Raw genomic sequence first — 14,154 nt, 5'->3', positions numbered from 1 at the left:
GTGAAACTATCATCATTTGGGGCGATAACAATTGGCTATTGTTATCTGTTTTACAGATGAGAATACAGTGCTCAGAAAAATTTGGTATCTGACCACAGGGCTTCCAGTTTTAAGTTTTATCCTCTTTCTCCTAAACTTCACTATCTCTTATCCAAGTTAACCTTTATCTCATTTTTTAAGCTACTTAATTAGTAAATGATTTCAAACCTTTAGTCTGAATTACTGGGATAAAAAAATTGGTTTTGCTTTCAGGTACAGATGAAAGACATAGCAGAAGAGCTCTTACTACAGAAACCTGAAAAGAAAATCGGGATCTGGAAGGCAAGTAATGTTTCTTATATTTTTCCTCTTGTAAGTTTTGCTCTGTCAAAGTATTGTTTTTCTTTCCCCTTCTTCTTCAAAAATCCTCGCTGAAGACATACTGTTTCCTAAACTGACAACTGAGCACTGATACTGTTTTTAATAGGTGAATGAAATTTGGAGGAAAATGTGACTCAATCAGAACTCTGTTCTTTTTTTTATATATACTTTAAGTTGTAGGGTACATGTGCACAATGTGCAGGTTTGAGGTACCATGTTGGTTTGCTGTCCCCATCAACTCATCATTTACATTAGTTATTTCTCCTAATGCTACTCCTCCCCCAGCCTCCCACTCCCCAACAGGCCCCAGTGTGTGATGTTCCCCTCTCTGTGTCAAAGTGATTGCATTGTTCAATTCCTACCTATGAGTGAGAACATGCAGTGTTTGGTTTTCTGTCCTTGTGATAGTCTGTTGAGAATGATGGTTTCCAGCTTCATCCATGTCCCTGCAAAGGACATGAACTCATCCTTTTTTATGGCTGCATAGTATTCCATGGTGTATATGTGCCACATTTTCTTGATCCAGTCTATCATTGATGAACATTTGGGTTGGTTCCAAGTCTTTGCTGTTGCGCAGGGTGCCACAATAAATATACGTGTGCATGTGTCTTTATAGCAGCATGATTTATAATCCTTTGGGTATATACCCAGTAATGGGATGACTGGGTCAAATGGTATTTCTAGTTCTAGATCCTTGAGCAATCACCACACTGTCTTCCACAGTGGTCTAACCAATTTACACTCTCACCAACAGTGTAAAAGTGTTCCTATTTCTCCACATCCTCTCCAGCATCTGTTGTTTCCTGACTTTTTAATGATTGCCATTCTAACTGGCGTGAGATGGTATCTCATTATGGTTTTGATTTGCATTTCTCTGATGACCAGTGATGATGAGCATTTTTTTCATGTGTCTGTTGCCTGCATAAATGTCTTCTTTTGAGAAGTGTCTGTTCATATCCTTTGCCCACTTTTTGATGTTTTTTTTTTTTTTTTTTTTTTGTAAATTTGTTTGAGCTCTTGTAGATTCTGGATATTAACCTTTGTCAGATGGACAGATTGCAAAAATTTTCTCCCATTCTGTAGGTTGCCTATTCACTCTGATGGTAGTTTCTTTTGCCGTGCAGAAGCTCTTTAGTTTAATTAGATCCCATTTGTCTATTTTGACTTTCATTACCATTGCTTTTGGTATTTTAGTCATCAAGTCCTTGCCCATGCCTATGTCCTGAATGGTATTGCATATGTTTTATTCTAGCATTTACATGGTTTTAGGTCTAACATTTAAGTCTTGAATCCATCTTGAATTAATTTTTGTATAAGGTATAAGGAGGGGATTCAGTTTCAGCTTTTTACATATGGCTAGCCAGTTTTCCCAGCACCATTTATTAAATAGGGAATCCTTTCTTCATTTCTTGTTTTTGTCAGGTTTGTCAAAGATCAGATGGTTGTAGATGTGTGGTGTTATTTCTGAGCGCTCTGTTCTGTTCCATTGGTCTATATATCTTTTTTGGTACCAGTACCATGCTGTTTTGGTTACTGTAGCCTTGTAGTATAGTTTGAAGTCAGGTAGTGTGATGCCTCCAACTTTGTTCTTTTGGCTTAGGATTGTCTTGGCAATATGGGCTCTTTTTTGGTTCCATATGAACTTTAAAGTAGTTTTTTTCTAATTCTGTGAAGAAAGTCATTGGTAGCTTGATGGGGATGGCATTGAATCTACAGAGTACTTTGTGCAGTATGGCCATTTTCACGATATTGATTCTTCCTATCCATGAGCATGGAATATTCTTCCATTTGTTTGTGTCCTCTTTTATTTCGTTTAGCAGTGGTTTGTAGTTCTGCTTTAAGAGGTCCTTCAGATCCCTTGTAAGTTGGATTCATAGGTATTTTATTCTCTGTGTAGCAATTGTGAATGGGAATTCACTCATGATTTGGTACTCTGTCTGTTAATATTGTATAGGAATACTTGTGATTTTTGCACCTTGATTTTGTATCCTTAGACTTTTCTGAAGTTGCTTATCAGCTTAAGGAGATTTTGGGCTGAGACGATGGGGTTTTCTAAATACACAATCATGTCATCTGCAAACAAGGACAATTTGACTTCCTCATTTGCTGATTGAATACCCTTTATTTCTTTCTCTTGCCTGATTGCCCTAGCCAGAACTTCTAACACTAGTTGAATAGGAGTGGTGAGAGAGGGCATCCTTTTCTTGTGCCGGTTTTCAAAGGGAATGCTTCCAGTTTTTGCCCATTCAGTATGATATTGGCTGTGGGTTTGTCATAAATAGCTCTTATTATTTTGAGATACATTCCATCAATAACTAGTTTACTGAGAGTTTTTAGCATGAAAAGCTGTTGGATTTTGTTGAAGGCCTTTTCTGCATCTATTGAGATAATCATCTGTTTTTTGTCATTCATTCTGTTTATATGATGGATTATGTTTATTGATTTGCATATGTTGAACCAGTCTTGCATCCCATGTATGAAGCAGACTTGTTCATGGTAGATAAGCTTTTTGATGTGCTACTAGATTTGATTTGCCAGTAATTTATTGAGGGTTTTTGCATTGATGTTCATCAGGGATATTGGTCTAAAATTCTCTTTTTTTGTTGTGTCTCTGCCAGGCTTTGGTATCAGGATGATGTTGGCCTCATGAAATGGGTTAGGGAGGATTCCCTCTTTTTCTGTTGATTGGAATAGTTTCAGAAGGAATGGTACAACTCCTCTTTGTACCTCTGGTAGAATTCGGCTGTGAATCCGTCTGGTCCTGGACTTTTTTTGGTTGGTAGGCTATTAATTATTGCCTCAATTTCAGAGCCTGTTATTGGTCTGTTCAGGGATTTAACTTCTTCCTGGTTTAGTCTTGAGAGAGTGTATGTGTCCAGGAATTTATCCATTTCTTCTAGGTTTCCTAGTTCATTTGCACAGAGGTGTTTATAGAGTTCTCTCGTGGTGGTTTGTATTTCTGTGGGATTGGTGGTGATATCCCCTTTATCATTTTTATTGCATCTGATTCTTCTCTCTTTTCTTTATTAGTCTTGTTAGCAGTCTATCAATTTTGTTGATCTTTTCAAAAAACTAGCTCCTGGATTCATTGATTTTTTTGAAGGGTTTTTTGTGTCTCTATCTCTTTCAGTTCTGCTCTGATCTTAGTTGTTTCTTGCCTTCTGGTAGCTTTTGAATTTGTTTGCTCGTGCTTCTCTAGTTCTTTTAATTGTGATGTTAGGTGTCAGTTTTAGATCTTTCCTGGTTTCTCTTGTGGGCATTTAGTACTATAAATTTCCCTCTACATACTGCTTTAAATGTGTCCCAGAGATTCTGGTACATTGTGTCTTTATTCTTATTGGTTTCAAAGAACATCTTTATTCTGCCTTCATTTCATTATTTACCCAGTAGTCATTCAGGAGCAAGTTGTTCAGTTTCCATGTAGTTGTGTGGTTTTGAGTGAGTTTCTTAATCCTGAGTTCTAGTTTGATTGCATTGTGATCTGAGAGACAGTTTGTTGTGATTTCTGTTCTTCTACATTTGCTGAGGAGTGCTTTACTTCCAATTAGGTGGTCAGTTTTAGAATAAGTGTGATGTGGTGCTGAGAATAATGTATATTCCGTTGATTTGGGGCAAAGAGTTCTGTAGATGTCTATTAGGTCTGGTTGTTGCAGAGCTGAGTTCTGGTCCTGGATATCCTTGCTAACCTTCTGTCTCATTGATCTCTCTAATATTGATAGTGGGGTGTTAAAGTCTCCCATTATTATTGTGTGGGAGTCTAAGTCTCTTTGTAGGTCTCTAAGGACTTACTTTATGAATCTGGGTGCTCCTGTGTTGGGTGCATATATATTTAGGATAGTTAGCTCTTCTTGTTAAATTGATCCCTTTACCATTATGTAATGACCTTCTTTGTCTCTTTTGATCTTTGATGGTTTAAAGTCTGTTTTATCAGAGACTACGATTGCGACCCCTACTTTTTTTGCTTTCCATTTGCTTGATAGATCTTCCTCCATCCCTTTATTTTGAGCCTTTGTGCGTCTTTGCACGTGAGATGGGTCTCCTGAATACAGCACACTGATGGATCTTGACTCTTTATCCAATTTGCCAGTTTGTGTCTTTTTCTGGGGGCATTTAGCCCATTTACATTTAAGGTTAATATTGTTATGTGTGAAGTTGATCCTGTCATTATGATGTTCACTGGTTATTTTGCCCATTAATTGATGCAGTTTCTTCATAGCATCAGTGGTCTTTACTATTTGGCATGTTTTCATGGTGGCTGGTACCGGTTGTTTCTTTCCATGTTTAGTGCTTCCTTCAGGAGCTCTTGTCAGGCAGGCCTGGTGGTGACAAAATCTCTCAGCATTTGCTTGTCTGTAAAGGATTTTATTTCTCCTTCACTTATGAAGCTTAGTTTGGCTGGATATGAAATTCTGGGTTGAAAATTCTTTTCTTTAAGAATGTTGAATATTGGCCTCCACTCTCTTCTGGCTTGTAGGGTTTCTTCTAAGAGATCTGCTGTTAGTCTGATGGGCTTCCCTTTGTGGGTAACTCGACCTTTCTCTCTGGCTGCCCTTAACACTTTTTTTCCTTCATTTCAATCTTGGCAAATCTGACAATTATGTCTTGGGGTTGCTCTTCTCGAGGACTATCTTTGTGGTGTTCTCTGTATTTCCTGAATTTGAATGTTGGCCTGCCTTTCTAGGTTGGGGGAGTTCTCCTGGATAATATCCTGAAGAGTGTTTTCCAACTTGGTTCCATTCTCCCCATCACTTTCAAGTACACCAATCAAATGTAGATTTGCTCTTTTCACATAGTCCCATATTTCTTAGAGGCTTTGTTCATTTCTTTTTACTCTTTTTTCTCTAATCTTGTCTTCTCGCTTTATTTCATTAATTTGATCTTCAATCACAGATACCCTTTCTTCCACTTGATTGAATTCGCTATTGAAACTTGTGCATGCATCACGAAGTTCTCATGCCATGGTTTTCAGCTCCATCAGGTCATTTAAGGTCTTCTCTACACTGTTTATTCTAGTTGGCCATTCGTCTAATCTTTTTTCAAGGTTTTTACCTTCCTTGTGATGGGTTCCAACATCCTCCTTTAGCTCAGAGAAATCTGTTATTACTGACCTTCTGAAGCCTACTTCTGTCAGCTTGTCAAAGTCATTCTCCATCCTGGTTTGTTCTGTTGCTGATGAGGAGCTGTAATCCTTTGGAGGAGAAGAGATGCTCTGATTTTTAGAATTTTCAGCTTTTCCGCTCTGGTTTCTCCCTATCTTTGTGGTTTTATCTACCTTTGGTCTTTGATGATGGTGACCTACAGATGGGGTTTTGGTGTGGATGTCCTTTTTGTTGATGTTAATGCTGTTCCTTTCTGCTTGTTAGTTTTCCTTCTAACAGTCAGGTCCCTCAGCTGCAGGTCTGTTGTAGTTTGTTGGAGTTCCACTCCAGACCCTGTTTGCCTGGGTATCACCAGCAGAGGCTGCAGAAGAGCAAATATTGCAGAACAGCAAATATTGCTGCCTGATCCTTCCTCTGGAAGCTTCGTCCCAGAGGGGCAGCCGCCTATATGAGGTATTTGTTGGCCCCTACCACGTAGACACCTCCCAGTTAGGCTACACGGGGGTCAGGGACCCACTTGAGGAGACAATCTGTCCATTCTCAGAGATCAAATGCTGTGCTGGAAGAACCACTGCTCTCTTCAAACGTTTAAGTCTGCAGAAATTGTCTCCTGCCTTTTGTTCAGTTATGCCCTGCCTACAGAGGTGGAGTCTAGAGGCAGTAGGCCTTGTTGAGCTACAGTGGGCTTAATTTTCACATCGTAGTACAGCAGCTTTCAACATCTGACCCACATTTCAGTGACTTGCCCAAGAACCAGATGCATTGTGGAATTCTGATACATCTCTTCAAGAGCCCCCAGGTTGTATGCCAAGAATGTTGCAGGACTTTTCCTTCGTTCAGCTAAAGACTGGGTTCTTGTCCGTCCCTCAGCCAGGAAAATTTAGGCTTGGAGACGGTTTAAAGGGTGAATAAAGCTGGGTTTTACTGGGTGAAAAGGCAGGGGAATGAAAGGGAAACAGGGTTCCTCCACAAGGCCAGAGTCCCCTGCTACAGGCTTCCCATCGGCCCTTGGAATTCAGAGCTCTGTTCTTTTTAAAAAACTTATTATTAATATTATTTGGGTCTTGCTGTGTTGCCCAGGCCGGAGTGCAATAGTATGATCATAGCTCGTTATCACATCTAACTCCTGGGCTCAAGTGATCCTCCTGTGTTCACCTCCTGAATAAGGAGCTCTATTCTTAAAGAGATCCTTGACCTGCTTAACCTTAGAAGTGTGTGATTGCCTTAAGTATGTATTTTTCTTTATTCTGCATGTCATGGATTTACTGAGACAAGCTGTGCCTTCCAACATGTGATAGTTTATTATTGAGAGTGAATTACACAAAAAATGAGCAGCATGCAGCAGAATCAGCAGGTTAAATTGTCTTACATTGTGACTTTCATTTATCTGCCTGTCTGTCTATCTATCTATCTATCTATCTATCTATCTATCTATCTATCTATCTATCGATTGACAGAGTCTTGCTCTGTCGCCCAGGTTGGAATAAAGTGGCACAATCTCAGCTCACTGCAACCTCTGCCTCCCAGGTTCAAGCAAGTCTCATGCCTCAGCCTCCCCAGTAGTTGGGATTACAGGCACGCATCACCACACCTGGCTTATTTTTTGCATTTGTAGTGTACACGGGTTTTTATCGTGTTGCCCAGGCTGGTTTTGAACCCCTGAGCTCAGGCAATCTGCCCATCTTGGCCTTCCAAACTGCTAGGATTACAGGCATGAGCCATCACGCCTGGTACATTATCCCTTCTATTTAGAACTGCGTTTTAATCATAACTGTACACTGCTCTCAGGCATCCTCACAAGGGCACTTTGCCGAGCAGGAGCACACATAAAAAATCAAATCAAATTGAAATAGAAATAAAAATATTAAAAGCAGAAAGATAGAATTTTAGCTTTAAAAGAATTAAGATAACTATCATTTTGATGACTTAAAACCACTACAATATAATACCTGGCTAGAAATGGCCTATTTTGCTTTGTAACATGCATGATAAACATAGTCTTCCTTTTGAACTTACAAGTTTATGTGTACTTATCCTTCTGCAGGTCCTAATAAAATGTCCAACTAGACCTAGGTGACCCTCTGCTAACTAACAAAAATGGATGTTTATTTGAATATTAGAGGAATGTATGTATCTGTTAGTATGTTCTTTTGTGTATTTTCCTCTTGAAAAGAAATAAACTTTTTTAATGTTTGTTTTTTGCTATAGTTTTGATTGAAATATTACATGGAATGGAATTATTTGTATATAATTATTTATTACGTATATTTTATTACTTTGTTTAAATTACAGGTTTTAGTTAAATTTCTAAGTTTTAGTATCTTAAGCAGATCTTAAAATATTATTTGCTGAGTGGATTTTAAATAAACATCACAGTCTAATACATAGCTGTTCCTATTTGTAGGGCTATAATTTTAATATGGGCCATATGGTGGGGGTCTTAACTTTTTGTCCAGAGAACGTGACATATGTCTCACTAAAATAGTGACATCTATTCACTTCTATTCACTTTATCTGGGTTAATGGCACCACCATTCATCTAGACTGCCTGGAGTTGCCTTCACTTTTCAGTTTCCAACTCAGATGTCATCCTCAAGGCCCTTCTCTGTAAAGGTTTTACACCTCCAGGCAGAATTAGTTACTCCTTCCTTTGTGTTACCATGGCACTTTTAAAAAAATGTAACTCTCTAAACACTTAAATTGATGGTCACATATTATTTGTTTCAAGGAATTTATTTTATGTGTTGCTAAATCCATCTAAACTGTTGTCTTTGGAATGATACTTCCTTGCATGATTGTAAGCTAAAAATCAACTTTGGGGAACTTAAATATTAAAATCTATTTAGTGAATTCAATAAAATCGATTTCTTATGTTTTCAATCTGAAAGGCTAAATGGGGTTGAATATGTGATTTTAAATGGGTAAAATAAAATAAGTAGATATTTTATATTTCCAAATTGTAAAGATATATAATAAATGTTGATAAAAATACCTTTAGGTGTTACTAAAATGCCATGGGTGCTTCTGGCTTTCATGTTATGTAAAGTAAACAGTCAGTCAAAGGAATTTTAATAAAATAATTTATTAATAATCATTATTTGTTATCATTATTTTTAGTCATTATTAACATAATAAAAAGATGTCTCGTCTAAAAATATAATATTTTCAGGATAAAATTATAGTGAAGCGCTATAGTAAATTATTTAACTTATAGAATCAATTGATAATTTTTTCTTAAAAATGAAAAATAAATGTTAACTACTTTTACTTTTTAAAAAGCAAGAGAATTATATATTAATATATAACATATGCAATAAAATAAATAATGTAATAACATATAATCATAACATTATGATTACTTTGTTCTGTTTAAGCACAGAACTCATACAATGTACTAAAAAGTAGTTTTTCACCACAATCTCAAGCTGTAATAACTGTTAACATTTTTAAACAATGTAGTCATATGGTCTAAATCATCTAGTCATTTCTTTTTCACTCTACCTCCTAAAAATGAAGCCATAAAAATATAAAGGAGACAAAAGAGAAAGGAACAGGGGAAAATATTGTACCCATGCCACACATTTCGACAGGCAAAATTACAGGAGATAGAAGTTGGTAATTGTTAGCCTAATTAATGAGCCAATTTCCTATATTCTCTGTTTTGGACAGCCTGTGGAGAGTAAGTGGATCTCTTCATCTTGTGAAATCATTGCTTTTCGCAAAGCATTATTGAATCCAGTTACTTCAAGACAATTTCAACGTTTTGTGGCTCTAAAAGGAGATTTATTGGAAAATGGTTTACTCTTTTGGCAAGAAGTACAAAAATATAAGGTATTGTATTGGGAGCTGGAGAAAACCACCTGTTTTGAGGAGGAAATGCATTAAAATGTCAGATTTTCAACTAACTTTATGCACAAGATTTGTATAAGATATCCTAATTTTGCCATCTTTTTCCTACCAGTATATAAATATTGAGATGTTTATGTCTAATCTCTAGATACATTTATTATTATACAGTGAAGAATAAGAGTGAGCCCTGGAATGATAATACAGGTTGGGCATTCCAAGTCTGAAAATCTGAAACCTGAAATGCTCCAAAATCTGAAACTTTTTGAGTGCCAACATGATACTTAAAGTAAATGCTCCTTGGAGTATTTCAGATTTTTTATTTTTGGATTTGGAATGCTCAACCAGTAGGTATAATACAAATATTCCAAAACTAAAAATGAATCCAAAATCTAAAACACTTCTGGTCCCAAGCATTTTAGGTAAGGGATGCTCAACCTGTATTAGGTTTTTTCCAGATATTAACGTACATATGATTTAATGAGAACCTTCCTGAAGAGAGTTTTAACTATATTTCTACACATCAATCATCTCTAAATGTATTGTACATATTTTTTCCTAACAGTATCTATATTTGGTGTATCCATACAACTAAAATCTCTTTGTAAGAATCCCTCCAGCCATATTTACAGTAATAGTAATCAAAGATACTGGATTATGGATAAATAAACCAATAGAGAAGAGAAAGGAATTAGAAAGAATTAGAGATGAAAAAGAACAGCCAAATTCTTAACAAAATAAGTAAAAGAGAAATGGTTAGGTACAAAGGCAGTTTATTTTCAGGGTTAAGTGTTGAGTGTAATCATACATAATCTTCACATTGAAGAGGAGGAAGGAACTTTCCCTGTTGTGTTGTCTAGACTTGAATAAAGAAATGTCTAGAAATACTGAAAGGTATTTTAGTCTTTGCTTAAATGCTCCCAGAGGTAGCAGGCTCATTTCCTTGCAAGCAGTCTATTCCATCCCATTGTAAACATGGGGAATAAAAATTAACAATTTAGGAGTATAATGCTTTCAAATGGCCTATGTACTATGTACTATCTGACACTAATACAGTTGCTTAACATATAGTTAGTAGTTGCTCAATAAAATTTATTTCTAAGTTTTTTCAACATACAGTAAAACTGTTTTCTACCCTTTTCTGTTATCAACAGTTTTTGTACTATTCTCAGCTGAGACTGTAACATTAAAAAACAAAATTTTTGAGACAGGGTCTCACTTTGTTGCCCAGACTGGAGTACAGTAGCACAATGACAGCTCACTGCAGCCTTGACCTCCTGGGCTCAAGTGATCTTCCCACCTCAGCCCCCCAAGTAGCTGGGAGTACAGGCATGCACCACCATGCCTGGCTAATTTTGAATTTTTTTGTAGAGATGGGGTCTCCCTGTGATGCCCAGGCTGGTAAAAAAAATTTTTGAGAGAAGCTTTTTCACAGTCTTTCACATGAGCAATATTAAAATAACTTTTTTGGGAATTAGAAAGGAGGTAGAATGTGTTTTCCTCAATAGGTAATTTTTTCTTATGGGTGGGCAGAACTATCTTTAACCTAATGTAAATATGAACAAGCCTAACCCTGCTAGGACAAGAGGTAATGAGATAAACTTTGTAAAATAGGTATTTTAAAAAACCAGCTATAGACTTATACACAGTGAACCCTTAGTTTTATGACTTTCTCCTTTAAGGCCTCCATTTAAATTTTGGTCTCCATTTTAATGTCTTTTCTACAATATAGCATGAGAGACTTACAATACTAGGTAGCTATTAAAAAGCAAGCTATCGGAGTAAATTTGTTTATATAACAAACATTTACTAAGTATCGAATGTGCCAGGCATTATGCTAGATTGTAGGCATAAAAAGGTGAATACAACACACTGCCCTCTTTCAGGCAGGAAAACATCCATGAGAACAAATATTAGGAAGTAATGTTGACTCTTATCCTTGTTCTGACTAGGTATAGTTTTAGGGCAGAGGAGAGAATGATGAGGTCGGGGGACAATAGATCAGTGAAGTCTCAGCAAGAGTGATGATACTTGCATTGGGCTGTGAGGGATTTTGCCAGCTGGAAGGCGTTTATTCCACTTGATAAAGTCTAACCAAGCTAACTCTTATAAGGCTTACTCTTATTAAGTGTTTACTATGTGCCAGATATTGTCTTAATGCTTTTCATGTAATAATGAATTTATTCTTCACAAGAATCCCATGAGGTCACAGATGAAACTAATGCACAGAAAGGCTAAGAAATTCCCGACATCACACAGCTAATTAACTGGTAGAGCTAGACTTTGAATCAGGTCATTCTATTGCTAAAGCCCATGCCCTTAACCACTAAGCTGTGCTGCTTCTCAGTATTGATTGTGGTAATATACAAAGAGATGGCTGGAGCAATCTTAGTCAAACATTTCTCTGGATTGTGAAAAGTTGGAAAGAACCAGTTGTACAACAAGGACATTGGTTACTAAATTATGATGTATCTATATAGTAGAACATTCTCTACCCATTAAAAATGTTCTAGGAGAATAATCAATGATGGGAAAAGATGTTCTGCTCATTGATCTTTTTTAAAAACTAGCTACTAAAAATCAGTATGGTTTAATCTAAAGTGTGTGCGTGTGTGTGTTTGTGTCTATAAAGAAAAGACTGGAAGGATTTATTTATCCAACAAATATTTATTAAGCACCTACCAAGGGCCAGGCCAAATCCTGAGGATACAACTGTGATCAAAACAGTCTACCCTGTTAGAGCTTACAATGTCAGAGGAAGGACAGATGAGTGGTAGACAAGACAATTATAAGAGTGTGATTAGTGCAACAAGGGAAGAAGCACGGTATGCTATGGGAGTACCTGAGATGGACGTCTCTCCTGGACTGAGAGTCACAGAAAGCTTACTAGAGGAAAGTATGCTTAAACTGAGACCTTAATAATAGGTGAGAGTTAACTAAGCTAATGGCACAACAGGGCAGAACAATTAGAAAAAAAAAATCAGTTGTAATTATGTCCAAATGCTCAAAATTATAATTGTGTAGCTTCACAAATTTGTTTTATTTCACGAGCCTTATATTCCATAGTTAGAAGGCTAATTGAATAACATAAAATAGGCTTTTTCTTTTTTTTTCTTTTTTTTGAGACACCATCTTACTCTGTTGCCCAGAGTAAGAGTGCAGTGGTGTGATCATGGCCCACTGCAGTGTCGACCTCCCTGGGCTCAGGTAATCCTCCCACCTCAGCCTCCCCAGTAGCTGGGACTACAGGCATGCACCACCACACCCAGCTAATATTATGTATATTTTTATAGAGATAGAGTTTCACCATGTTGCCCAGGATAGTCTGCAACTCCTGGGCTCAAGCCATGTGCTCGCCTCGGCCTCCCAAATTCTTGGGATTACAGGCATAAGCCACTACACCTGACCTAAATAGGCTTTATTGTAAGGTGATGCTAAATTGAGTATGAAGTGCTAATTGTCACAATGTAACATTATATTAAGTTTTTTTCACACTTACACCAAATTATATATAAAGTTTTACATGAAAGACATCAGAATTTTTATTTCTTTCATAATATCCATAGGAGAGCTATAGCCCAGCATATACTGGGTACTTAATAAATGTTGGTTCATTTCTGGGCCTAAAGTGAGAAGTTTCCAAGTTGTTTGCTTTCTGATGATTTGGAAAACAATGTCTTTGACAGAGAAATGCCATAATTCAAGAGAAATTACCTCTTTATTAAAAAAAAAAAATGATAGTCCTATACCTGTGACTTTAAAACTAGCTCATTTTGGGCAAAGGACATGAACAGATACTTCTCAAAAGGTGTATAAATGACCAATCAAGAAACATATGAAGAAATGCTCAGCATCACTAATCATCAGAGAAATGCAAATCAAAACCACAGAGAGATACCATCTCACACCAATGAGAATGGCTATTATTAAACAGTCAGAAAACAACAGCTGCTTGGTGAGGCTGCAGAGAAAAGGGGGCACTTACACACTATTGGTGGGAATGTAAATTAGTCCAGCCATGTGAAAAGCAGTCTGGAGATTTCTCAAAGAAATTGAAACACAGCTACCATTTGACTCAGCCATCCCATTACTGTATGTATACCCCAAGGAGAATAAATAATTCTGCCAAAAAGATAAATGTACATATATGTTCATCACTGCACTATTCACAGTAGAAAAGACATGCAATCAACCCAGGTGCCCATCAGTAGTAGACTGGATAAAGAACATGTGGTACATATACACCATGGAATACTACATAGCCATAAAAAATGAAATCATATCCTTTGCAGCAGTGTGGGTGGAGCTGGAGGCCATTATCCTAAGAGAATTAGTGCAGGAAAAGAAAACCAAAAACCACATGTTCTCACTTATAAGTGTGAGCTAAACATTGGGCACACATGGACATAAATATGGGAATAATAGACACCACTGACTACTAGAAGGGGTAGTGAGGGGAGGGTGGGTTGAAAACCTACCTGTTGGGTACTACGTTCACTACCTAAGTGACAGGATCAGTACCCCAAACCTCAGCATCATGCAATATTCCCATGTAACTAACTTGCACATGTACCCCCTGTGTCTAAAATAAATGTTGACAATTTTTTAAATGGCACATTTTAATGTATGATCATTAATTTTAGGTTATCTATAAAGAGAATAATGCGATAGGGTAACTACACAGCATGGATAATAAAAGACATAGAATGGCACACCTGTTGACAACCAGCATGCCCACTACCCTTTTTGAGCCTAAATCACCTTGGTGTAGAAGCAGGACTGGACAGGAAAGCTTTTATATCCACCTGTAGGCAGAGTTAGGTGCCTATTCTCAGTGTTCTCCTAGGAT

At 37.1% G+C, this 14,154-nt stretch overlaps 1 protein-coding gene across 3 annotated transcripts in view; it reads left to right on the top strand.

The window, feature by feature from the left end:
* The window catches only part of LOC113224942 (regulator of G-protein signaling 22), a 154,195-nt gene that overhangs the window by 119,887 nt on the left and 20,154 nt on the right, over window positions 1–14,154 (top strand). For all 3 annotated transcript variants that reach the window (XM_031935955.1, XM_031935954.1, XM_031935956.1), the window contains 2 exons: window positions 253–321; window positions 9,129–9,290. In XM_031935955.1, coding sequence (XP_031791815.1) covers window positions 253–321; window positions 9,129–9,290 — 231 coding nt within the window. The remainder of the gene's footprint in view (window positions 1–252; window positions 322–9,128; window positions 9,291–14,154) is intronic.

The sequence above is a fragment of the Piliocolobus tephrosceles genome, chromosome 7 (assembly GCF_002776525.5).
Source record: "Piliocolobus tephrosceles isolate RC106 chromosome 7, ASM277652v3, whole genome shotgun sequence".
Taxonomy (NCBI): domain Eukaryota; kingdom Metazoa; phylum Chordata; class Mammalia; order Primates; family Cercopithecidae; genus Piliocolobus; species Piliocolobus tephrosceles.
Note: the sequence above shows the minus strand (reverse complement) of the source record. Positions and strands in the feature narration are given on the sequence as shown.